The 25393-nt window shown below is 41.1% G+C and overlaps 1 protein-coding gene across 3 annotated transcripts; it reads left to right on the top strand.

The window, feature by feature from the left end:
* Positions 1 to 502: 502 nt before the first annotated feature.
* cryl1 (crystallin, lambda 1) lies at positions 503 to 22418 on the top strand. 3 transcript variants are annotated; one of them, XR_009769569.1, is made up of 9 exons: positions 503 to 763; positions 933 to 1040; positions 2865 to 2991; positions 3218 to 3379; positions 3879 to 3974; positions 4076 to 4174; positions 14087 to 14195; positions 20178 to 20371; positions 21030 to 21116. XR_009769569.1 is itself a non-coding variant. In XM_061692200.1 (9 exons), exons 1-9 carry the CDS (start codon positions 738 to 740, stop codon positions 22225 to 22227), a joined length of 939 nt encoding a protein of 312 aa, XP_061548184.1. In that variant the 5' UTR covers positions 511 to 737; the 3' UTR covers positions 22228 to 22418. The 3 variants fall into 3 exon arrangements, 2 of the variants coding, with proteins under 2 accessions (XP_061548184.1, XP_061548185.1); XM_061692200.1 differs by lacking the exon at positions 20178 to 20371 and adding an exon at positions 22123 to 22418 and having other exon boundaries at positions 511 to 763; positions 21030 to 21136; XM_061692201.1 differs by lacking the exons at positions 503 to 763; positions 20178 to 20371 and adding an exon at positions 22123 to 22418 and having other exon boundaries at positions 950 to 1040; positions 2828 to 2991; positions 21030 to 21136.
* The last annotated feature ends 2975 nt before the right edge of the window (positions 22419 to 25393 follow it).

The following is a 25393-nucleotide window of genomic DNA, read 5'->3' as shown; positions in this document are numbered from 1 at the left end:
TTGCTGTGTAACAAGCGTGAGTGACAGGTTTGCGCCTGTCCTTTTAGTTTATAAGGCTAAGAATCGCTTACTTTTAGTTTTCATATCACGGTAAAAATTTACCAATGTATTTATGAATGTAAATCATGATAAAGTCAGCGAGGAAAAGACGAGGATACGCGACTAGAGGAGTTTGGTGTCATCCCCCCGGGCTCCATGTCCCGTAGGCGGAACACGTTGGTTTGACCCGATTCGTAACTTGCGCGTCAATCATCACCTATCTTCACATTCATTGGTCGAAGCTCGTTTAAGCCGTTGCTAGGATACAAGCGGACGCCATGAACTTGCGCCTTACATTTAAAGCAATACAATTTATAGTTTAGACGAAGATAATTTTGTCAAATGCTGTTATTGCGAATCGGCGTGTTCCATGCGGAATGGGCCAGATTTTTTGTTTTAAAAGACCCGACTGTTGCTAGTATAAACGCTTAATGACAGGCTCGTGCGTCACTGTTATAGCTAGAATGCCTTTAACTAAACGTAAAGTATCACATTCATGTAAAAAAAAATATAAATTCGAACATTATTAAATTGCTTTTATGTAAGTAGTTTTGGTGTGTTTTCAGCCTTTCGAGTTGCCATAACATGCATGTCGCAACCAGGTAGTGTGACGTCTGACGGGGCGGGGAACAGCTCTGTTAGGAAGTTCGGCACATTTGTTTTTGTTTTAAAAGATCAAATAAGTGAGCACTTAAAACATGAAAATCATTACCGTCATCGGCAGGTGAGCTAGACTTCATCTGTTTGTAGTACGTAATGGCTGCCATGTGAACTATTACGCGATGCACATTAGCATTAGCTCAAATTTCCCGATTGTGCATGAACACTTTTTTTTGTTTTTTTGCTTAATTTGAACACAACTTGAGTGCAAATGGTGTATGCGTGTGTTACAGTGGGCTGATAGGGCGGTCGTGGGCAATGGTGTTCGCCAGTGGAGGCTACACTGTGAAACTCTACGACAACCAAGCAGGGCAGGCAGCCAACGCAATGACTGAGATGAAGTTAGTAATGAAAATATTTCACGATGTGTGCGATATGGGATTAAAATCTCGCGAGACATCCCAATGAGAATGCAAAGGACTAGTTTGTTTTGTGTGATGTCTCCACACCGGCGTTAAACATAAGTTTAAATCATAGACAAGAGACATGAGCCTAACATGAAAGACGAGTTATCAAAACCGGTATCGTATATAATTGACATTAAAAATTATTTTTTTACTTTTGTACCAAAGTACATTTCAGTTTTTTTCCTGTTTTTTTCCCCTTCTTTTTTTAGTACAGGTGTTGAAACAGTACTACTTAAAATTAGAATCTAGTATCTTTTCTTCATCTAGTTCAGGGGTGTCAAACTCATTTTTTGTCACGGGCCACATCGTAGTTATGACTTCCCTCCGAGGGCCGCTCCAACTGTGAACCCATATAAATGAAATATGACATCACAACAACACATTGATGAATAACCAGTTTTGAAATCAGAAGCCTATAAAACATGTTTTTCAACTACTACATTTCTTTTCAAAGGGGGATTGATAGCAAAAAAAATATCTCAAAGGTATTACACCAGAATGGTATTTTGAATTGCTTTCGCGGGCCACATAAAATGATGGGTGGGCCGAATTGACACCATGATCTAGTACTCACTGTTAGAACTACAGATTCTTGTGTAAAAGTAGAAGTGCTGATTCAACTCCGGTACGTAAGTAAAAGTACAGACTCTCAAATGCATTTAAGTACAAAAGTAAAATTGAATGTTTACTATCATCCATCCACCCATTATCTGAACCGCTTACAAGGGTCGCAGGAGCGCTGGAGCCTATCCCAGCTATCATCGGGCAGGAGGCGGGGTAAACCCTGAACTGGTTGCCAGCCAATCGCAGGGCACATATAAACAAACAACCATTCACACCTACAGGCAATTTGGAATCTTCAATTAACCTACCACCTACCATTTTTTGGGGATATGGGAGGAAACTGAGTGCCCGGAGAAACCCCACGCAGGCACGGGGAGAACATGCAAACTCCACACAGGCAGGGCCGGGGATTGAACCCCAGTCCTCCGAACTGTGAGACAGATGCTCTAACCAGTCACCCACCGTGCCGCCTGTTTACTATCAACAACTGAAAAATAAACCTTATATTTGTTCACTCAGATTCACAACAGAAGCTGGTAGTTATTAGGCTGGCACAAGACAACGTATTTGTCGCAGATCCTTCTTGTAGACGATAACTTAAACAATTCCATTAAAGCCATGAATGGGAAATGCAATGTTTTGTTTTTCTGCCCTCAAACTCCCATAAGATCAACCAAAATCTCAACCGCACAACTTGACCGCTCTCTTTCTATTTGGGTCTTTATTTGAGGCAATCGGCTGAGGTTGAAAAAAGTACAAGCCTTTTTTGACAAAGTAGGAGAAAGTACAGATATAAGTTTTGTGTAGGAAGGAAAATTAAAAAGTCACCAGAAGAACAAATACTCCAGAAGCTGAAAAATCTTCTTAAGCACAGCAACAAAGTACCTGTACTTCGTTACTTCCAACCACTGCTTCTACATTAAGTACAGAGTGTGAGTACTTTTGCCACCTCTGGTTAAAGCAGCCAATTTACTGGTGTGGGCTTAGTTTACAAAAGTTGCAGAAAAACAGAAGTGTAATATTAACAGAGACAAACAGCCTGTGCATAAACACATACAGGCAGGCAGGCCTCATTCACGTGATCAGCCTGTTAAGTTACTTTGACAACAACAACGTGTCTATACAAGTGGTGACATGGTTGGTTAAACTTTACATAGTGTGTGAGTGTGTGCGTGTGTGTGTGTGTGTGTACAGGAAGCAGATGATGGAACTGCAAGAAGTGGGAATGCTGAGAGGGCAGCTGAGTGCAATGCAGCAGTTGGCCTTGCTCAGCAGTCATGAGGACCTGCCACAGGCTCTGCAGGGGGCTTTCTTTGTGCAGGTATTTGCTTTGCTGTGTGTTAGTAGTTTAATCATTCGCACTTTGTAAACATCTAAGACAATTTAGATTCATCAAAGAACCGAGTGGTTCGTTTATTTTCTCAAGATTATTTTTTTTTTTTTTACTTACAAATGTTTTGTACAGTTAAGGCTGTATAATGGCTGTAATTAGTCCCAGGAATGGTCAAATTCAAGTTAAATGATGTTTTTTTTTTTTTTTGTCCTAGGAGTGCGTCTTTGAGAATCTGGAGGTAAAGCAGAACCTGTTCCGGGACGTGGAGCGCCTGGTGGGCGAAGACGTTATCCTGAGCAGCTCCACTTCCTGTCTGGTGCCCAGCGCTGTCTTCTTGTCGGTCCAAAACAGGAGCCGCTGCCTTGTTTCCCATCCGGTTCGTACAGCCATTTTTAAGCCAGACCAACAAAATTTGATTTCCCATAGTCCCACATTGCATTGTTATTACAGTGAATCCCTGCATATTTGCATTTAGGCATTCAACAAATTCACATATTTTCTGACTCTGACTCTGCCCACTATTCTCTGTTACACCCTGAACCAGTCTCCAGCCAATCGCAGGGCACATAGAAACAAAGACATTCAAACATACAGGCAATTTAGAGTCTTCAATCAACCAACCACACGTTTTTGGGATGTGGGAGGAAACCGGAGTGCCCGGAGAAAACCCACCCAGGCACGAGATTTGAACCCCGGCCCCCAGAACTGTGAGGCAGATGTGCTAACCAGTCTTCCACTGTACCGGCGCTGTGACACAAATGATTGCAATTTGTTTTGTGGACTCACAAGCTTCAGCTCGCAGTCCCCAGTTTGAGAACATTGCATTAACGTTTTCTTTGATACACACGGTTGACTTCATTATCCAATGTGACTAGGTCAACCCGCCCTACTACGTTAAACTTGTGGAGTTGGTACCTCACCCAGAGACAGCAGTGGCCATTATAGAAAATACATACGCCCTGATGACCGAGGTAAAAAAATAAGCAGTGGAAAATGTTTGTCACACCAGTATTTTTTATTTCAACAGCATATTCCACTCACTTTTGTTGTTGTTGATTTATTTTGCAATCAGGTGGGTCAGGTGCCCGTCCGCCTGAAGAAAGAGATTGACGGCTTCACCATCAACAGGGTGCAGGCCGCCATCATTGCAGAGTGTTGGAGGCTGGTCCAGGTTAGTCCTGACAAATGGTTAGATGGATGGATGTTTAGAAACAAACCCCAATTCTAATGAAGTTGGGACGTTGTTTCAAATGTAAATAAAAACAATGACCTACAAATCCTTTTTAACTTTTATTCAACTGAATACACTACAAAGATGATACTTGATGTTCAAATTGATTAACGTTTTTGTTTTTTGCAAATATTCACACATTTGGAATTTTCCAAAACACAAAAAAAGCTGGGACACGGGCATGTTTCCATCACGTTTCCTTTTAACGACACGCAATAAACATTTGGGAACTGAGGACACTAATTGTTGGAGCTTTGTAGGTGGAATTATTTCCTATTCTTGCTTGATGTATAACTTCAGTTGCTCAACAGTCCGGGGTCTCCGTTGTCGTATTTTGTGCGTCATAATGTGCCGCACATTTTCAATGGGAGACAGGTCTGGACTGCTGGCCGGCCAATCTAGTACTTGCACTCTTTTACTACGAAGCCATGCTGTTGCAACACATGCAGAATGTGGCTTGGCATTGTCTTGTTGAGATAAGCAGAGAGGTCCCTGAAAAAGACATTGCATGGGTGGCAGCATATATTGCTCCAAAACCTGTATGTACCTTTCAGCATTAATGGTCCCTTAACAGATGTGCTAGCTAGCCATGCCATGGGCACTGACACACTGCTGGCTTTTTAACTTTGTGCTGATAACAATCTGGATGGTCCTTTTCCTCTTTGACCCGGAGGACACGACGTCCATGAGTTCCAATAACAATTGCACGTGTACTCGTCAGACCACAGCACACTTTTCCACTTTGCATCAGTCCATCTTGGATGAGCTCGAGCCGAGAAAAGCCAACGGCGTTTCTGACTCTGATTGTTGTTGATACTATATATGGCTTTCGCTTTTAAATGGTAGTTTTAACTTGCATTTGTGTATGTAGCAATGAATTGTGTTAACTGACAATGGTTTTCTGAAGTGTTCTTGAGCCCACGTGGCAATGATGATTGATAGATGGTGGATTGACCAATGGATGGAAGGATGGATAAACAGACAAATGGTTGGAAGCATAGATGGACTGATCGATAGATGGATCAATGGATGGATAAATGGGAAGAGGATGGAATGGTGAAGAAGAGATAATGGATTGCTGGATGGATTGATCCATGGAAGGATTTATAGATGAATACATATGATGATGGTTAGATTAATGGATGGATCAATGAATGAACGTCGATATCAGGGATTTCCAACCTTTATGGAGCCAAGGCACATATTTACCAATTTAAAAATCTCACTGCACACCAACAAACAAAAATGTCGAACAAAATGGATAAATTAATTACTGTATGTACTTCCTGCCATCTAATAGAAGAGAATTAATTTGTTCTGTCTGTCACTATGCCTCACTGGCATAAATAGAGGAACAAAGATACATTATTTATTGTAAATATAATTTTTTGCGCAATTAAGTCAAATTTCATCATTTCCCACGGCACACCTGAATAGCGCTCACGGCACACTAATGTGCCCTGGGGCACATTAAATGGATGGCAGGATCAGTGGAGGATATGTAATGGATCAATTGATCATTAAGATTGCTCAATAGATGGATTGGTAGATGCAGGCTAGTAGGAGTGGATCCTGTCATCACATTTTATTCCTCAGGGGGGTGCCAGGGAGTCACCTTATGTTATCTGAAATTGAGGTACAGTTCTGTAGATTTCATGTGTGAGAGACAAATTTGGTCCTCATGATGCACTTGTGAGTGAATCTGTGAAATGTTATCCTCATGATGCACTGGTGCAAGGCTTGTTTGTGTGTTTGTTTTGTTGTGTTTATCAATCAATGTCCTCAAGATGTGCTTGCTTGTGAATGTGTGTGAAATTCAAATAAATCAAGAGCCTTATGATACCCGTGTGCATGTGTGTGTGTGTGTGTGTGTGTGTTTGTGTGTGTGTGTGTGTGTGCGTGCGTGCGTGTGTCTGTGTGTGAAGGCTTAGTTGCTCTGCGTGAAAATGTCCTGATGCTTTCTGTAATGGATAGAGCAAGTTACAACCCCAATTCCAGTGAAGTTGGGACGTTGTGTTAAACAAATAAAAACAGAATACAATGATTTGCAAATCAAGTTCCACGTATATTTAATGGAATATACTACAAAGACAAGATATTTAATGTTCAAACTGATAAACTTTGTTTTTAGCAAATAATCATTAACTTAAGAATTTTATGGCTGCAACACGTTCCAAAAAGGCTGGGACAGGTGGCAAAAAAGTGAGAAAGTTGAGGAATGCTCATCAAACACCTGTTTGGAACATCCCACAGGTGAACAGGCTAATTGGGAACAGGTGGGTACCATGATTGGGTATAAAAGGAGCTTCCCTGAATTGCTCAGTCATTCACAAGCAAAGATGGCGCGAGCTTCACCTCTTTGTGAACAAGTGCGTGAGAAAATAGTCGAACAGTTTAAGGAGAATGTTCCTCAACGTACAATTGCGAGGAATTTAGGGATTTCATCATCTACAGTCTATAATATCATCAAAGGGTTCAGAGAATCTCGAGAAATCACTGCATGTAAGCGGCAAGTCCGAAAACCAACATTGAATGCCCGTGACCTTCGATCCCTCAGGCGACACTGCAATGTGTAAAGGATATCACCACATGGGCTCAGGAACACTTCAGAAAACCAATGTCAGTAAATACAGTTCGGCACTACATCCGTAAGTGCAACATGAAACTCTACTATGCAAGGAAAAAGCCATTTATCAACAACACCCAGAAACGCCGCCGGCTTCTCTGGGCCCGAGCACATCTAAGATGGACTGATGCAAAGTGGACAAGTGTTCTGTGGTCCAATGAGTCCACATTTCCAATTCTTTGGGGAAATTGTGGACGTCGTGTCCTCCGGGCCAAAGAGGAAAAGAACCATCCGGACTGTTATGGACCCAAAGTTCAAAAGCTAGCATCTGTGATGGTATGGGGCTGTGTTAGTGCCAATGGCATGGGTAACTTACAAATCTATGAAGGCACCATTAATGCTGAAAGATACATACAGGTTTTGGATAAATATATGCTGCCATCCAAGCAACGTCTTTTTCATAGACGCCCCTGCTTATTTCAGCAAGACAGTGCCAAACCACATTGCGCACATGTTACAACAGCGTGGTTTCGTAGTAAAAGAGTGCGGGTACTAGACTGGCCTGCCTGCAGTCCAGACCTGTCTCCCATTGAAAATTTCCGGCACATTATGAAGCGTAAAATACGACAACGGAGACCCCGGACTGTTCAACAGCTGAAGCTGTACATCAAGTAAGAATGGGAAATAATTCCACCTACAAAGCTTCAACAATTCGTGTCCTCAGTTCCCAAATGTTTATTTAATGTTGTTAAAAGATGACACAGTGGTAAACATAACCCTGTCCCAGCTTCTTTGGAACGTGTTGCAGCCATAAAATTCTATTTTCTAAAAACAATAAAGTTTATCAGTTTTAATATTACATATCTTGTCTTTGTAGTGTATTCAATGAAATATAGGTTGAACATGATTTGCAAATCATTGTATTCTGTTTGGCGGCACGGTGGACGACTGGTTAGAGCGTCAGCCTCACAGTTCTGATGACCTGGGTTCAATCCCCGGCCTCGCCTGTGTGGAGTTTGCATGTTTGCATGTTCTCCCCGTGCCTGCGTGCACGGGGAGAACATGCACATCCCAAAAACATGCATTAATTGGAGACTCTAAATTGCCCGTAGGCATGACTGTGAGTGCGAATGGTTGTTTGTTTGTATGTGCCCTGCGATTGGCTGGCAACCAGTTCAGGGTGTACCCCGCCTCCTGCCCGATGACAGCTGGGATAGGCTCCAGCACGCCCGAGACCCTAGTGAGGAGAAGTGGCTCAGAAAATGGATGGATGCATGGATGTATTCTGTTTTTATTTGTTTAACACAATTTCCCAACTTCATTGGAATTGGGGTTGTACAAAACAGAATAAATTCCATATCATGACAGTGTGATTGTGCAGAGTTTTAACAAAAGCGTTCTGATACAAATAATAATTTTCCTAGTAAGCCTAATCAATTTTTATCATAATGTACTGTATTACAAAAGAACCACCGAAGAACACATTCACCTCCATTTACACAGCTTCCCTGACCGCGCCTCGCGTTCTCACGCAGCTGCCACGTGCCATGAATGGCGGCCATGGCCGCATTGGATCTGTTACCAAATACAGAGTTTGTCCGCCGATATATGAAGGCTCGTATATAGTGTGTTCAGACGGGGTTATCCTGGAACTCCCTAACAAAATCTGGCACTCTTAAATGAAAATGAACTTTCGTTCAACAACTGCTCTTTGATGCCCGAATGAGCGCGTTCTTAATCATGTTTTATCAGGCAGAAATGAACTAAGTTCAGTTCATGTTCGCACAAAATATGAACTAGTTTAGGGAACTTTCGTTCATTGAACTCATTCAGGTACAACAGTGGAGGTTACAGTGGCCTAAAAAACTGACCAGCCCCCAAATGCATCACAAAGTGGTTCCTTGTGAGACATCACAAAGGATTCTCTACAGTATTAAAACACAAGACATGCGTGAAGGGACATTTGTTCTCCATGTTTGTTACAGTCTTAATTAATACACGGAAAACTAAGTCTGGCCTACTTTCTGGATTCCATACATTACTGTTGTCTTTCAAAGGAAAAGACAACAAATTTTAGGATTTCTTTCAATCAGATTTTGTCATTTAACATTGGCAAGTAAAGAAGCGTGACGATGGCGACAAGGATAAACCGGCATTAAAGGCGCTTCAATGGATTGTCAGTGTTTTCAGGAAGTAAGTGGAAATCAAAGTTCACATTCTCAAAAGAGTGTCACAGATGACTCGTCACTTGTACATTGTTGCGTGTTCAGAATTAGAAAAGGGCCATTGTGGATTATTTAGTCACAATTCATTTCAATGGGGAAAATTGATTTGATATACACGTAAATGAAGTTTTGAGCTTGGTTATGGAACTGATTATACTCGTAAATGAAGGTATCGCTGCAATATTAATACAGATAGACCTGTCTCTTTGCGGCTGTCACAATGTTTGTTTTCCTTAGTGCATTCTTTGTGTAAAGTGTTGTTTGTTGGTTGTTTTTTTTTTGGCTTCACTGGATCCTCGATAAAACGGATCCCAATATAACGGATATGGGATAAAACGGACCGTCGGGACTGAACGATGTGTCGAAATATAGTTTCCATTTGTCACTTAAAATGCCGTTGACAATGTCTGTTATTTTCAGAATTGGCCGCCTTTGTTTACTGGCACTGTGGCACAATCCAGGCAGAGAATGGGACTGATGTATTTCTGGGTCACCTATATATAATAATACTAGATCCTTCGTCACCTACGTGGCGGCCATGTTGAATGTGGGGCATTGATGTGGCCACGTGAAGATGGTTATAGCTATTGTACATAGAGCAGAGAGAGAGCAGCATGTTTGCGGCGTTAACTCTGAGGAGTACAAAACAAGTCTTTGGAGTCTGGAACATGCTATTTTTGGGCGAGTATTTTTTAATTTTTTTTTGTCAAGCAGTTCGCCTTTGGCAACAGATTTGGAACTAGGAAGCACACTAATTCCTCATGGCTCAGGACAGTGACTCGCCTATGATGAGTACTGCACTAACCCTTCAACAATGTCAGGATGACCAAGCACACTGGTGTGCTAAATTTGGATAAAATGTGGAACCTTCAAACGTTTTCAAGCTTTTTTATATTTACAATCACTATATACAGTACTGTGTGTTTTAGACTATGACAAAAACCTACACAATATTAATTTTGTACTGTACAGTAATATGGGTGCATATTCCCTCCCCCCAAAAAAAGTGCTTCAATGTAACGGACAATCAGCTATATCGGACTGACCGCCGCCCCTCTATTATTCCGTTTTATCGAGGATCCACTGTACATACATACAAATGTGTGGATGTTAAAGGCCCCCGAATAGATGATTTAGTAATAAGAAGCACAATATTTTCTAGCCTTGAACTTGGTCGCCAGGCAATCGTAGGTTCAAACAAATATTTGTAATGAAAGTATCCATCTTATTACATTGGAATCCACCAGTATCAATCCTAAGGTTGGTGTTGGTGTCTTCAATATTTGGATCTATCCACCCTCCACTACTGAAGCTCACCCTCGAGGAACAGTTGTTGTCTCACCTGACCTAAAACTGGCTCTAATATTGTGTTCCCCGTTGGAATTGTGCACAGGTTCATCTTCGTTTATCTGATGCCCAAAAATCGCACACTGTGCACGGTTCATTTTGATCCAACCAGCGCGAGGATCAAGGCTTCTCTGCACGCTATTGCGGAATTCCTGTGTAGGAATAGCATGCGAGGGGTGTGTTCGCACCGGGCTGTGGAAGTTCAGGCTCCCTGCGAGGCTCCTGTTATGGGACTTAACTCTGAGGTTTCCATTATGTGGCAGCTGTTAAAAATGCCACTGTGCTGTTAAAAGTGGACCACGTGCCCAGAATGCACGACAGCATCAACTCCATGGAGCATCAGTTTCTTGTTTTATCCAAAAGCAGATTATTAAATGAGTGTCTTGTTGCCAAATAGCTCATTTCGACAAAAACAAAATAAATACAGAGAATGTGGAAAAGCAAAGGTACGTCAAGTCACAGTTTTGAGGACTCAATAACTCATGAAATGTTCATGCCAGTGAAAATGTACATATTTGTAGGGTGACACCCCCCCTCCTCCCCCCATCTCAAATATTTGCCTGGAAGTGCCGCATGTTTTTTTTCTTTTCCCAAAATTCAGCCCTCACATTTCACGTAACATGCAATTTGGTAGACATGTCTATCATGAGTACACCTGCAAAAAAAAGTCTCAAGAACTCATGACCAAAAAGACCTTGGAAGTTTGTCATTATGAGTTGAATGACTTGCCATAAAATCTGAACCTCTCTGTCAGCTCAATAAGCTCAGAGCCTCACCAAACATCTTGTGTGCACTGTATAGCTCCAGTCTTATGACTAAATCACAAATCACTGTAATTGCTGTTTGAAAATGGTGGCTTTTCTAATTGACGCTCAATTCAACATTAATTTCATTGACATTGTCGAAAACAAACAACCAAACTTGCCTGACTGGAATGATCTTTTCGGCTTCTTTGGCTGTTCTCGGTGGGGTGGACCAACAGGTCCATCTGGATTGTTAGCCAGCTTTCACTGTTGAGAATGTGGGGCAGAGGTTTACTCCCTTGAATCTTATCCTGCCTGATTGTGTGCAAGGTAAAGGCAGAATCAGCACCGCAGAATTAAGAATGTGAATGTGGACTCATAGGGCTCCAGTAGAACATGATTTGCACTTTACAGAAGACAATCAACAATTGCAATCGAGATAAGACCTCCACATAGAGAGCTTTAATTGTGGTCCATCTTTTTCTTCATTATCAGGCTTCTTCATTGTTCAAAGATAGTCCAAAAAGACAGGCGGGTACCATTTGTTTCTAGGGGGTGGAACGAATCCTCCTGTATGATAGATGCAAATGTAAAGGGAGCTCTTATATATTTTAATTAGAAAAGAATAGTTTATTTATTCATGGTTTATTATTATTATTTTAGCCCACGACCCTAGTGAGGAGAAGCGGCTCAGAAGATGGATGGATGGATGATTATTTTAATGATTGTCTTTTATGTTTGATCTGCAGCACTTTGCTACAGCAGTGGTTGTTGTTAAAAGTGCTATATAGAGTTGAGTTGATGTTTAAGCCTGCAGATAGGCAATTTAGTAATAAGAAAGTGGATTGACGCAATGGTTCAGCTCGCTAAAAAAATAGTCAAAAAGCTGCGATCTGTCAATCTGTCAAGCAGACATTGTCACCATATGAAAGAAACTTTGAAAATTGTCACCCGTCCCACTGTTGAAAATTCCAAGAAAATACTTATTAATCCCAGCTAAATCATACGTTCAAATCAAAATGGCTGACTACCTGCACATTTTGCTATGTAGTTTTTTTTTCTCCATTTTTCCTGATCATTATGCCAGCTCGATTTTGTGTCAATCCGTCGTACTATTGGCGGGTGGGAATATTCTCTAGCAGTGTTTTTTTTTTAATGTTGTTATGTGAGGGTTACTTAGAAAACAGTCATCCAAAACTAACAAATCAAATGTGGCTGACAGTGAGGTTTGGTGTTTGTGTGTGAGTGAGCCTGTGGTCCTTGTTATGTAACACAGACCCCCACCCCAAGCTCGCCTTAGCCATCCAATTACGCTGAGAAAGAGAGAGAGAGAAGGGGTCCTTGAGTTAAGGCCAACATTGGAAAGCAGAGTGGCTGAGAAAGCGGATGGTGATCATTGTGGAGGAAAAGGTTCCGCCTACCTGGCCACTTAACTAAGATAACAGGCTCGTTGTTGAACAGCAGACTTGAACAAAGAGCGGCCTGTGAAGCCCCCCACAGACCCTCACGTCCCCTCACCGACCCGATTTGCTCCCAGCTTTGATTTCCTACAATGTGACAACCTCACCTGAACTCAGACACATACTGAACTCTGCTTCATCCCCACATCACCACCCTCATGCCTTTGTCCTCAATCCTTTTATCCTCTATCATTAGTCCTCATCTTTAAATCCTCAACCGGAACTCCAACACGCAATTGACTCTTGATTCATCCCTCCAACATGAACCATCACTCCTCCCATCTCCACCATCATTAACCTAAATCCTCATCCCTCCATCATCAAACGTCTTCCCTTCCAACAAGTCAAAAAGTACAGTGGAACCTCAGTTTCTGTGATGAATCCATTCCAGAAAGTCTGACTGAAACCGAATCATATGAAATGCAAAGCAATATTTACCATAGGAAATAATGTAAATCAAATTAATCCATTCCAGACACCGAAAAATATAAACAAAAATACATTTTATTGAGAATAATGATAGCTTTACATACAAAAACAGAGTGAAATAAATATGAAAGACTCATGAAGTGGATAAATTAACATTTAACATCACTTTTACCTTTATTGAACCCTCTTGATGGCGTATACGGGCAAGGAGGGGTCAGAGTGGAGCGATTTACCGAGTTCTTTCTTGAATTATGTAGTGTTTCTCCCATTTATTTATTTTTCTATATCAAATGGTTGGCACTCGGAACTTTCTGTCGTATTGTGTAAAAACATGACTACAGATAAGGCGTATGCCACAAAGCAAGCTTTTATTATCAATTTAAGGCAATAACGAACGTCCTGTCTGCTCGGGAATACTTGGGACAATGTGGAGCAATAGCTGCATAACGTCCCACCAAAAATGAGGCCTTCAAAATAAAAGCAGATCATTCAGCAGTCACATTCAAACTATTTTGTGCTTGTTTATCAAGTGCGACTGTTAAATAAGCCACCATGTGGCCCAGCAAAGTGCGGTGAAAGTGTATTATACCGTCTGCTTTTTTTTTTTTTTTTTTGAAGCTCTGACTTTTGACAGGAATGTGTTATGCAGCGCTTGCATTGTGGAATACACCTTGCCACCTGTTGTACGTTTTATACTCAATTTACGAAAGGCGTCGGAAGAACTTGTATCAATTCTGGGAAACGAATGACCGAGTCGTGCGCTTTTTTTTTTTTAATACACAAAAACTGAGTGCATATATACGAAAGCAGGGACAAAATTTCGATCAACAAATAATCATCAAAACCCGAATCATACAAAAACTGAGATTCAACTATAATCCTCATCTTTCCATCGTCATCCTGAATTCCAACACTCCCTTCATTCTTGTTCCTCCATTCTGGACCATCATCCCCCGCTTTCTCAAGGCTGAGCCAGCCATCCTTAGGCCTCATCTTTATATCACTCATATGAACATCTCTTCGTGTGAAAGAGTATTGCTTCTCTTGGTTGTTAACTCTCAACTGTCCATTTCCATCCTCAGGATGGCATCATCTCTGTCCAGGACATCGACTTGGTGATGTCAGAAGGACTGGGAATGCGCTACGCCTTCATTGGTCCCATGGAAACCATGCACCTCAATGCACCTGAAGGTAAAGCTGCTAAAGTGGAGTTGAATTATTGGAGTTTTGTGTTTTTACGACTCGTTCACAGCCCTGCTCTCCTCCCCGAGCGCAGTGACGAAAACTCAAATCCCTATTTAGTGTATGTGCGCTTCAAATTTGGTAGCAATCTGACAAAAAAGTTTCAGACAAATTTGTCTTTGAAAGACCCCTGGAAATGGCTGAAATGAGCCTAAAATGGCAGACTTCCTGTGTCTTTTTGGTCATGGATTATTGAAACATTTTGTGAGTCTATTCATGACGGACATGTGTACCAAAGGTCATGTTGCCAAGTCAAACTGGCTTTGGGGGCTGAATTTTCAAAAAACCTGAGTTTCAATCCAAAGTTAACATTTTCTTCGTTTTGATAGAGCTTGTGCACTGGCTGTCATGTGGTGCAGCTGTACCTAACGAAATGTATGCAGAGTGTTAATAATAATAATAATGAACACATACCTAACATGTAGCTCACGTCCTACTGCTGCATACATTACATACTACGCGCCGCGATGTTGCTGAGAGTGAAACGCCAGGTAGATGGAGAATGTCAGCTGCGGGTGTGAAAGCCACACAGTCACTGGGCATGTGAGCAGGAACGCCAACAAAGGCGTCCTTTGATGGCTGACCCCTCACACCCTTCGTCCAAAAGCTCACATGGTGTCCTAAGCACAGTTCTCGGACCTTGTAGAACTCCTCAAATAGTTCCAATCATATGGCGAAGACAAGAAAGTGGATTTCCGCCAGAATTATCTTGCCAGGGAGCTTTTACGTAACACATTCACTGCCATTGAAAGCTTTAGAACTCAAATATCCATGTTAACTGGGAAGGGTCGCATTGAATGAGTTAAATGTATTTTACTTATTTCTGTTGCTAACCAAAACAGGAGCACCTACCACGAAAGGTCTCTCAGATACCCCCCTTAATTTACTGCTACTTTAGAAGTCAAATATGAATCTTAACTGGGAAGGCTGGAAATGAATGAGTTAAAATGGACGCCTCCTTTTTACCATGAGGCCAGAAGAATAGTTCATAACTGTCAAGACATAGTAATTCTTAAGGCTTCTTTATACCTGCGCGGGCGGCGACGGCGCTGACGTCACTGCGGCTCGCCCGCGCGTATTTTACCCTTCTACTCGAGCGCAACCCATGTGCACAGTTTTTAAAAAGTACTGCAGTTCACCTCCAAATCAGGGGTGTCGCTACAGCTGGTATTGGCTAAAACGTACCAATCACGAGAGATGATCTCCGCGGCGTTGAACGCAAAGCAACTATTTTTGCGCGGGCCAATTCGTCGGTCACATGATGCAATGCGGGCGTTCTCGGCCTCTCGTCTACACTAGAGCTGTGGGATATGGACAACATTTTATATCCCGCTAACGATATATATAGTGACATATTTTTCCTTAAAATGACATGAAATGAATTTATTTATTTATAAAATGTTTCATATAGACCACACAATTCAATTAATAAAAGATTAATACAAAATAAAATAAAACATATCCAGTGGACCTTTAAATACCATTCAAATAAATGGTCGTATAACCACTTTTCAAGAAATGCGGTAAAGTGCAAATAATTAAATTAAATATAACACATTGCGCCGGTGCGGTGGACGATTGGTTAACACGTCTGCCTCACAGTTCTGAGAACCAGGTTTCAAATCCCGGCCCTGCCTGTGTGGAGTTTGCATGTTCTCCCCGTGCCTGGTTGGGTTTTCTCCTGGCACTCCAGTTTCCTCCCACAACCTAAAAACATGTGTGGGAGGTTGATTTAAGACTCTAAATTGCCCGTAGGTGTGAATGTGAGTGCGAATGGCTGTTTGTTTCTATGTGCCCTGCGATTGGCTGGCGACCGGTTCAGGGTGTACCCCGCCTCCCGCCCGAAGATAGCTGGGATAGGCTCCAGTAGACCACGACCCTAGTGTGGATAAGTGGCGCAAAGAAAACGGATGGATGGATGGACAACACAGTGCTTCATGTAACATTCAAGTAGGATTTATCCAGTAAAAGTCCAAATAAATTAACTGCTTCAGTGGTTGAGTTTTAGGAACACAAGCTTGTTAGCTTGTTCTGATGGCCTGACTGTGATGTCTCAGTCTGAATATTAGGGACACCATGTAAAAGGAGCATGGACCTAAGCGACAAAGAAGAATAGCAACAATGGAAATCTAATGATAGACTACAAATGGAAATGAGCTGTCTGCCAAATCTGGTGCAAGCCTCTCTTCATGTCTTTTGATATTTATTAATGTACATTGTGCATATACTGTTTTTGTTTTTAACAATATGTCGTTATATTGTTCAATTGACGTTTTATATCTACGATATGTATTGTTAGATCACACTGTTCTAACTTATAGTAACTCATATTTGAGTAATCCTTTCTGCATTGCGGGGGTTAGGTTCCATACCACCGTAAGTGAAATCCATGATATAAAAATAACCTATTATAATACATGTTTTTATAGCATTTTAAAAAAAAAAAAAGGTCTTTAAACACACTTTTGAATCAATACAAACATGTTAAAACCCAGAAACACCACCGGGTTCTCTGGGCCCGAGCTCATTTAAGATGGACTGATGCAAAGTGGAAAAGTGTTCTGTAGTCCGACAAGTCCACATTTTAAATTGTTTTTGGAAAATTTGGACGTCGTAACGAAAGATCTGGACTGTTATGGACGCAAAGTTCAAAAGCCAGCATCTGTGATGGTATGGGGCTGTGTTAGTGCCAATGGCATGGGTAACTTACACATCTGTGAAGGCACCATTAATGCTGAGAGGTACATACAGGTTTTGGAGAAACATTTGCTGCCATCCAAGCAACTTTTTCTTTTTCATGGACGCCCCTGCTTATTTCAGCAAGACAATGCCAAACCACATTCTGCACGTGTTACAACAGCTTCCATAATTAGTGTCCTCATTTCCCAAACGTTTATTGAATGTTGTTAAAAGAAAAGGTGATGTAACACAGTGGTAAACATGACCCTGTCCCAGCTTTTTTTCAACGTGTTGCAGCCATAAAATTAAGTTAATTATTTATTATTTGCTAAAAACAATAAAGTTGATCAGTTTGAACATGAACTATCTTGTCTTTGTAGTGTATTCAATTAAATATAGATTGAACATGATTTGAAAATCATTGTATTCTGTTTTTATTTGTGTTTAAGACAACGTCCCAACTTCATTGGAATTGGGATTGTATTTTGATATTTGGAAATGTTCCACTCTGACTTGATTTTATAGCTGAGGGTCGCATCTTCATGTCACACTCAACAACAAAAGCAGCCAACTCTTTATGGTGTTACGTCTAATCATTGTCTGCTATCCAGACAGTTTGTTACAACTCTAAAATGTAGCATCACGTCGCTGAATCGCGAGCAAAGCTTCCCTGTTTACTAATGGTTAACAGATTTATTGGTGCGTGGTATTAATCATTCGTTAAGCAAAATGTCTGCTGCCTTTGTCACGAGGAAATCATTAAAGAGCAATCAATGACGTGACGTGGCCGTGTCGAGAAGGAAGCTTGTGAAAGTTTATAGTTTTCTACTGCACATTGTTAGCCTAATAGTGGTTTTATGTGAGTGGAGCTCCATTTTCAGTCATTGTATGTCTTTTCTTAAACCATAGGACAATTTTGATGCTTTGTTGAAAGCTATTGTTTGATTTTGTATAAACATCAAAGACAGTTTAAAGAGAGGTCAAGAAATCTAACATGCAGTTGATTTAAATAGTCTACAGACCATGATAAATAATTTTTCCACCATTAATATGACCTGTAATCTAAAACATTGATTGAAGATTGACATTTTTGGCCATCATTGCAAAATGTATGTTTGGCGCAAACGCAGCATTGTTTATCACCATTGAGTTGCATTTATTATGCATTATTTTTCCCGTTCTTTTTGTTGATACGCTTGTGGAGGGAGTCAATGATGAGGGCAAGAAATATAGTTTCAAGTTTGTATTTAAGCAAACAGTCATACAGCACAGAACTACTCTGTGGGGATGCGTGGATCCTCGGCCAATGACGATATGATTACTGCGAGTGGGAACAAAAGCAGCAGGGGTAATTGTGCTGGGTGCCAAAGGAAAAACATTGTCTAGATATAGTGTGTACAAATAGGCAACACAGTTTCAAACATAATGATAACAAGCAATGCCGAGCCAAAATATTACCTGTAGTTTGCAGAAGCATGGTGGTGACCGTATCGGGATTTGGGACTGTTTATCTCTAGCTGGAACTGGGGCCTGAGTCAAGGTGGAGGGAATTATGATCTGTTCCAAATGCCAGTCAGTGTTAGCACAAAACCTTCAGGCTTCTGCTAGAAAGCAACAACAAAAAGCAAAACGTCAGAATTGGTGAAAAATATCTGCTGACACCCACTTAACATGAGTTTGACTGTGATTGATTAATTGTGAACACAGCCAGATCCCAAGTTACACGGGGGTGTGCCTACTTGTGCAACCACATTATCTCAGAGATTCATTTTAATTTCCCTTCTTGAAAATATATTTTTTTTTCATTTGAGTTGTATAAGTTATTAGTAAGTTTTGACATGATTTATCTTAGGCTATGTTCACACTGCAGGTCAATTCAGATTTTTTTGCCCAATGTGACATGTATTAGATTTTTTTCATGTCAATGTGAACAGTACAATTACATATTTTTCATATCAGACCCAGGCCTCTTTCATTTGTGGATATAAATCGGATATGTATCAAACACGAGATACGTCCTCAAACGGCGACAAACGTCATAATTTTTCGACAAAACAGCTCGTCACAAAACTGCCACGGCTGACAAAAGAGCAGAAAACAGACAGTTGGGGAAAAGAAGATGTTGAACTGATAAATAAGAAAATGTTGGCTCCGGTTGCACAAAAGCCTTGAAATGGCCACAAATGTGTCCTGACGAGACCTACGCAAGGGGTCGTATTTACCGCCGCCAACATAGCCACTCGTGGTTGTGCGCAATGTCACCTCCTGTTTTGAGCGCATGCGTGTGATGTCACCGACGCTTTCCATCCACAGTCGAAGCTGCATTTGTTTTTATAATGTGAATGACAACATAAAAACATTGGATTGAACAAAAAATCTGAATTGGGCATCATGCCCTGCAATGTGAATGTAGCCAAAGTCTCACTTTTTAAAAACCAGTGGTGTGTAGACTTTTTATATCCACTGCATTCTTTTTCATAAACGAAACAATTTAGTCGTCTTCAAACCTCACGTTATGTGTTTCTTAAAAACATCCAAGAAGAAGTAGTCTTCAACAAAACGAAATAAAGTTGACAAGTAATCTATAATTTTGTAAGCATCAAAACCAATTTGTAGTTTTCATCGAGCCAAACTTTTGTTTGTTTTGGGAAACAAGACCACTTAGTCGCTAACAAACCTAGACCAAATATTTTGTTAACTCGGTGTGTGGTTTAGTCCTCAATAAACATTTTAACAGTTTTCGTAAACATAGGAGAGTTTAGAATCTTTGACAAACTCTGTGTTTCATAAATATCAAAGACGGTTCCTCTTTGATCAAACACAATTCAAAAATACATCAAAGACAATTCTGTCTCGACAAACCCGGTGTGCAGTTTACTCTTCAGTTTGTGTAACATGCTTGTTTTTGTAAAGACAAGACAGTTTAGAATTGTTGACTACCCTAATGTACATTTCCATAAACAATCATTTCAATCTTTGACAAACCTATGATTTGGCAAACATTGAATTCAATTTAGAGTCTTTGACGAACCTATGATTTGGTATATACTAGCTAATACCAATAGCAATACCAAGTATCGCTACGGAGCCGATACAGACCTTATTTCAAGGTATCAGGTACTTATAAAGGCTGCCAATACCAGCCACCTAAGGCCTCCTTGCCAGTAGTTGGCGCTGTACTGCGGAGGTTGGACACATCGGTGAATCATATCGTGTCAAAAAATATGTCTTTGTTATCTGTTATTGTGTTAGGCCTGGTACACAAAGATTTTTCCAAAAATACAAAGAAGAAGAAACACTTCCGGATACGTGCCGATGTTTCCTGAGTGTTCCCGAAGGTTGCCGGAGCCGAGAGCCTTGTAAAATGATGTTCTCAAAAACGACTTGCTTTGGAAAATACTTCTTGCCGTCTGGGAAACCCACTTTTCTACAAAACATGACATCGGGTGAGACGTGTTTGTTTTCATTTACGTTTATTTCCGTGCTTGTCCGTCTTGGGTGCTTCTTTGATGGGCTACATTTTTTGTCACGTCACCATTCTCGGCGTCAGGACTCGGCTTTACCCACACACGTGAAGCGTTTTGGTCATAAATATTGAACACGTCCGTTATTTAAAATTGTCGGCCCCGACCTGTTTCAGGTCCTAAAATCAGGACAGATCCACTCAACACACACCGTAACACACGATTGTCTTTATGTGTCTACCGATTGGCTTAATGTAAGTTTAATATTTTATCTAGCAAAAGTCCTAGTGATATGGGTATCAATATCTGTGAGTACTCAAGAATGAACATTCGTACTGGTATCAGTCTGAAAAACTGGTTTTGAACATCCCTACTGAACACCAAACACAAAATCTTTGAAAAACCTATTTCGTAAACATCAAAAACAGTGAAGGGTCTTCAATGAACCTAACATGCATTTTGTAAACATCAAAGACAATTTTGTCATCGATTAACCTAATGTGCGTGTTTTTGTAAACAAAATAAAAATAAAAGAACATTCATGACCACCCCTTAATAACATGTAAGTGGATCTGCCAACTGTGGTCATGTTGGCACATTCAAGTGTTCAGTACTTCTCTGATGGTCCATCCTTCCACAGGTCTCGGAGACTACATGAAGCGTTATGGTGAAGGCATCCGAAGGGTTCTGAGGTCCTTTGGGCCTGTCCCGGACTTCTTTGCTGAGGATGCCAAGAGCGTGATTAGCGTATGTATCCACAAAGACAAGATGGGCCAGTATTTGTCCAAAGATCATATCGTAGCTGTTCACATTGCGATTAAAATATAACTCATTGTTTTATAATAGACACCACGTCTCCATGAGCTACTTGTATTCATAAACAATAAGGACAATACAATGCTTGAGAAACCTAACATACTGTTACTGTTTTGTAAAACATTTCAGATAATTTAGTTTTCATTTAACAGAAAATGTGTTGTAAAAATCAAAGACAACTTTAGAATCTTTGACGAAGCTAATATCTGTATTTTTGTCCTCATCAAAGACACTTGGTCTTCAAAATACAGTGGTGCCTTGACTTATGAGTTTAATTCATTCCGTGCCCACGCTCGTAACTCAAAACACACATCTCAAATCATCTTTCTCCATTGAAAAGAACAGAAATGCCATTCATTGATTCCAGACCCACATTGCGCTCCTTCTGGTGTGTGCACCTTGGGCACCAGGGAGCCGAATAATACAGAGACACACACGAAGAAGAGTATCACAACCGACTCAGTGAGCTGCAGTGATAGTGATTTTTCGCAGAGGATAAAGAATATATGTGGGTATTCTTATGTCTGTCTACATAAGGGTTATACCACCGCGACTACTAACGCTATTCGTTAGCCTGTCTATGGCGTTTTGGATGTGAAGTGAGTTGACTTAGCTGCCAACGTCTAGCTTGTATCTCAAATTTTTGTTCACATACCAAAGCAAAAAAAATAATCATCCGAGCGACGGCTCAAATCTCAAAAAAGTCGTAAATCGGGTCACTCGTACGTCAAGGCACTACTGAACGTTTTAGTGAAAACCACAATTTTGTCTTCATTGTTTGTAAACAAAGACAATTTGGTATTCATTGAACCTAATGCATGCCTTTTCATAAAAAAATGTACAATTTAGTCTTGGACGAATCCGGTGTACGTGTAACGTATGTAAAGATCAGACAATGTCAAGTCTTTCCATTGTAGGAGATGTGCGAGCTGGTCCCCAACAATGAGCGGCATCTGTCGGCCCGGCGGGAACGGCGAGACCAGCTCCTCATGGGTCTGGCCCACCTCAAGAAAGACCACTGAAGACAACAGGACTACCGCAACATATCACTGGAGATCATTTCACTCCTTTGTTGTTTTTCCCCAAACACAATCCTGTTACTTACACGACTCCAACAGACAAGTGAACATAGCTTTGACTTATAACCACAGTCAGGGATCGCTGTCTGTTTTTTTGTGACCGGTCTTTAAATAAACATTGTCTGATCATTTCATTGCATGGTACAGTTCTTTGAACCATACGACATGAGCGGTGTCCTGGCTGGTCCACACCACTAAAGTAGGCAATCTGGGGTTTCCATAGCAACAGCCCTAGCTCTTACCATCACAAGCCAAGTGTGGCATCCACATGACTCTTTAGGCCCGATTATTACACATTCTTTAATCGAATGGGCATTTGTCATTGATTGGTCATTGATTACGGAGGAAGTTCCTCACCCAGCGATGTGTCATTGCTGGAGCAGATGGAATTGTTTCGTGATTGGCAGAAAGGAGCAGCCATGCGTTTTTACTTGCCTATGACATCATGCTTCCGTTCCATTCATTCGCATTTACGCACTTTTAATACCCTTCAACGTAATGTGTTTTCGTGAACATGAAAGGCATGTAAGTGCTGTAAAAAAAAGTATTACCCCCTTCTGAAATTTGTTTTTTTTTTGCAGAGTTTCCCCACTTTAAAGTTTAAGATAATCAGACAAATGAAAATATCACAGATAACCCAAGTAAACATAAAAGGTCGTTTTTAAATGGTGATTTTAGTTATTAATGGGGGGGGAAACGATTAAAAACGACCTGGCCCTGTGTGAAGAATTGCCCCCCTTGTTAAATCATGAATTAACTGTGGCTCACAATTTATTTGCGGGGAAAACTGAGTTAATTTTCACTGACCACACTCAAGCCTGATTACCTCCAGAACTGTTCAATCACGAAATCACTAAAATAGAACCTGCTTGACAAATGACTGTGAATATTCTTATTCATCCAGGTCATTTCATTCTCTGGGCATTGAATTGATTGCAACTGGAGTGTTCTGGTTGTCTTAGAAGACATTTCGCCTCTCATCCAAGCAGCCTTAATCAGTTTATGCAACAAGGCTTAGTTAGGACGCGCTATCCTGTGTTGGTGTGGAAAAACTCAATATCAACTATTTATTCTCTAAGTTGGAGGCACGCCCCAAGCCACGTGTGGTATCGTTCTTTTGGAGTGCAAAAAGGGAGAGTTAGGCTGCCTGGCAGAGAGGTCAATATTTGTCCGCAAGAGTTGTAAAGTGGATACACCCTCATTAATATTCCATTCAGTTTTAGTGTAAAAGTGGGGCTGCCTAACAGTCAAGCAGGCCGTGTAGCATTAATTGAGTTTCTTTCGGCATGGTCATAAGTCACCTCCTCTGTTAAGTGATGGTTTTTCCCACCTTAACGTAGCTCATTTTGGTACTGGGAAAAAGAACATCATACCACCAGTTAAACGTGGTGGCTCTTGCGGGCCACATGAAATGATGTGGCGGGCTGGATCAGGCCCCCGGGCCATGAGTTTGACACCTGTGAGTTATTGTATTCAATTGCCCTCACGAAATGTTTTTGTAAAGACAATCAAGTCTCCCACGAACGTAAACGTGTTTTTTGACAATCCTAGAATACAGGTTTTCAAAAACGACAATTTAGTCATGAAAAAGCCTATAACCCACAATTCTGTAACAATTAAAGTCATTTTCAGTCATTTTGATGACAATGAAGTATCAAAGACAATGTTTTCCTACAAACATCGGTTTGGAATCTTTATTTCACCGAAGATAAACAATTATGATTGAAGACAATTTTGTTTTTGTAACCTGTGTCTTCTTATCTTCTTACATCAAAAACAATTTAGTCTTTCACAAACCTAAAATACACGTTTTTGTAAACATCAAAGACAATTCTTGGGCCTTCAGTGAACCTAACATACTTTTTGATGAACATAGGGCTCACCGTATTAGAAGGCGCAGGCATGGTAAAAAATAAGCTAGCTTAAAACATACGGTAGCATGCATGCATGCACGCTAAAACAATGTTTTTAAAAAGGCAGCGGGAGCAAAACTGAGTTCGGTTGTACTTTATTGAAGTATTTAAGAATGTACTCACGTTATTTTTTCGATCAATCCTCATCCACAAATCCATCAAAGTCCTCATCTTCTGTATCCGAAATAAACAACCGGGCAAGTTCTCAATCAAACACGGCGGGTTCGAGTCAGTCTCGTTGCCGTGCGAAAGCTCGAAAAACAGTGCGAGCAGACAAGTTAGCCGCAGCTTCCACAATCCATTCGCAAATTGCGGCGCTGCCTCCTAGTCTTACTAAAGCTGTGTTCGCCATCTGTCATCCACGGCTCCCACGCCGCTCGCAACTTCACTCTAAACGCCCTGTTTACAACAACGTCCAGCGGTTGGAGTTCCTTCGTCAAGCTCCGAGTTATTGCACTCAGTCGAATGGTGACTGTAGAGACGCTTCTCCCGGCTGTGCTTTGCTCATTAATCCGTTGCTCGAGTTGGTCTTCCAACTCGGGCCACCCTGGCCTTGTTTCCGCGGAAACTCAGCTTGGTCTTCTTGACTTGGCGAAGCTCGTTTTCCTGCTTCCTCCACTTGCGAACCGTGGATTCGTTGCGCTTGAATTCTCTCGCGGCTGCTCGATTCCCATGTTCCTCCGCGTAACTGATAGCTTGCAGTTTAAACCGTCCTTCGTAAGCGCGTCTCTTCGTAGGTGACATTTTCGGGGGTCCTTAGCCAAAAATGATGTTGTTTTGCACAATGCACATTCCGGAAATGCTCCCAGTCAGTCAAGCAGTAAAAAAAATAATAATAATAATAATAATAATAATAAATTAAAAAAACAGCGCTATATCACTACTGGGGGCGTGGCTTTAGCGTCCTTCCCCTGTCCTCGATGTTAGCAGCATGTCGGCAGGAAATGCTTAAAAAAACGAGAAACGTGAAGCGGAGCACTTCATCACACAACAACATTTACAGATTTTGGAACTCTTTCCACACATAAGGTGTGCCGCATTATAAGGCGCCCCCGTCCATTTTGGAGAAAATATAAGAGTTTTTAGTGCGCCTTATGGTCGTGAAAATACGGTATACTGTAGTGCATTGTGTATTCTGTGCGTTTGTGTGTGTGTGCGCGCGCGCGTGTGTGTGTGTGTGCGCTTAGCCCAACCCC

This window comes from Phycodurus eques, chromosome 12 (assembly GCF_024500275.1).
Source record: "Phycodurus eques isolate BA_2022a chromosome 12, UOR_Pequ_1.1, whole genome shotgun sequence".
NCBI lineage: Eukaryota > Metazoa > Chordata > Actinopteri > Syngnathiformes > Syngnathidae > Phycodurus > Phycodurus eques.
The sequence above is the reverse complement of the archived record's forward strand: the minus strand, read 5'-3'. Positions and strand labels throughout refer to the sequence as shown.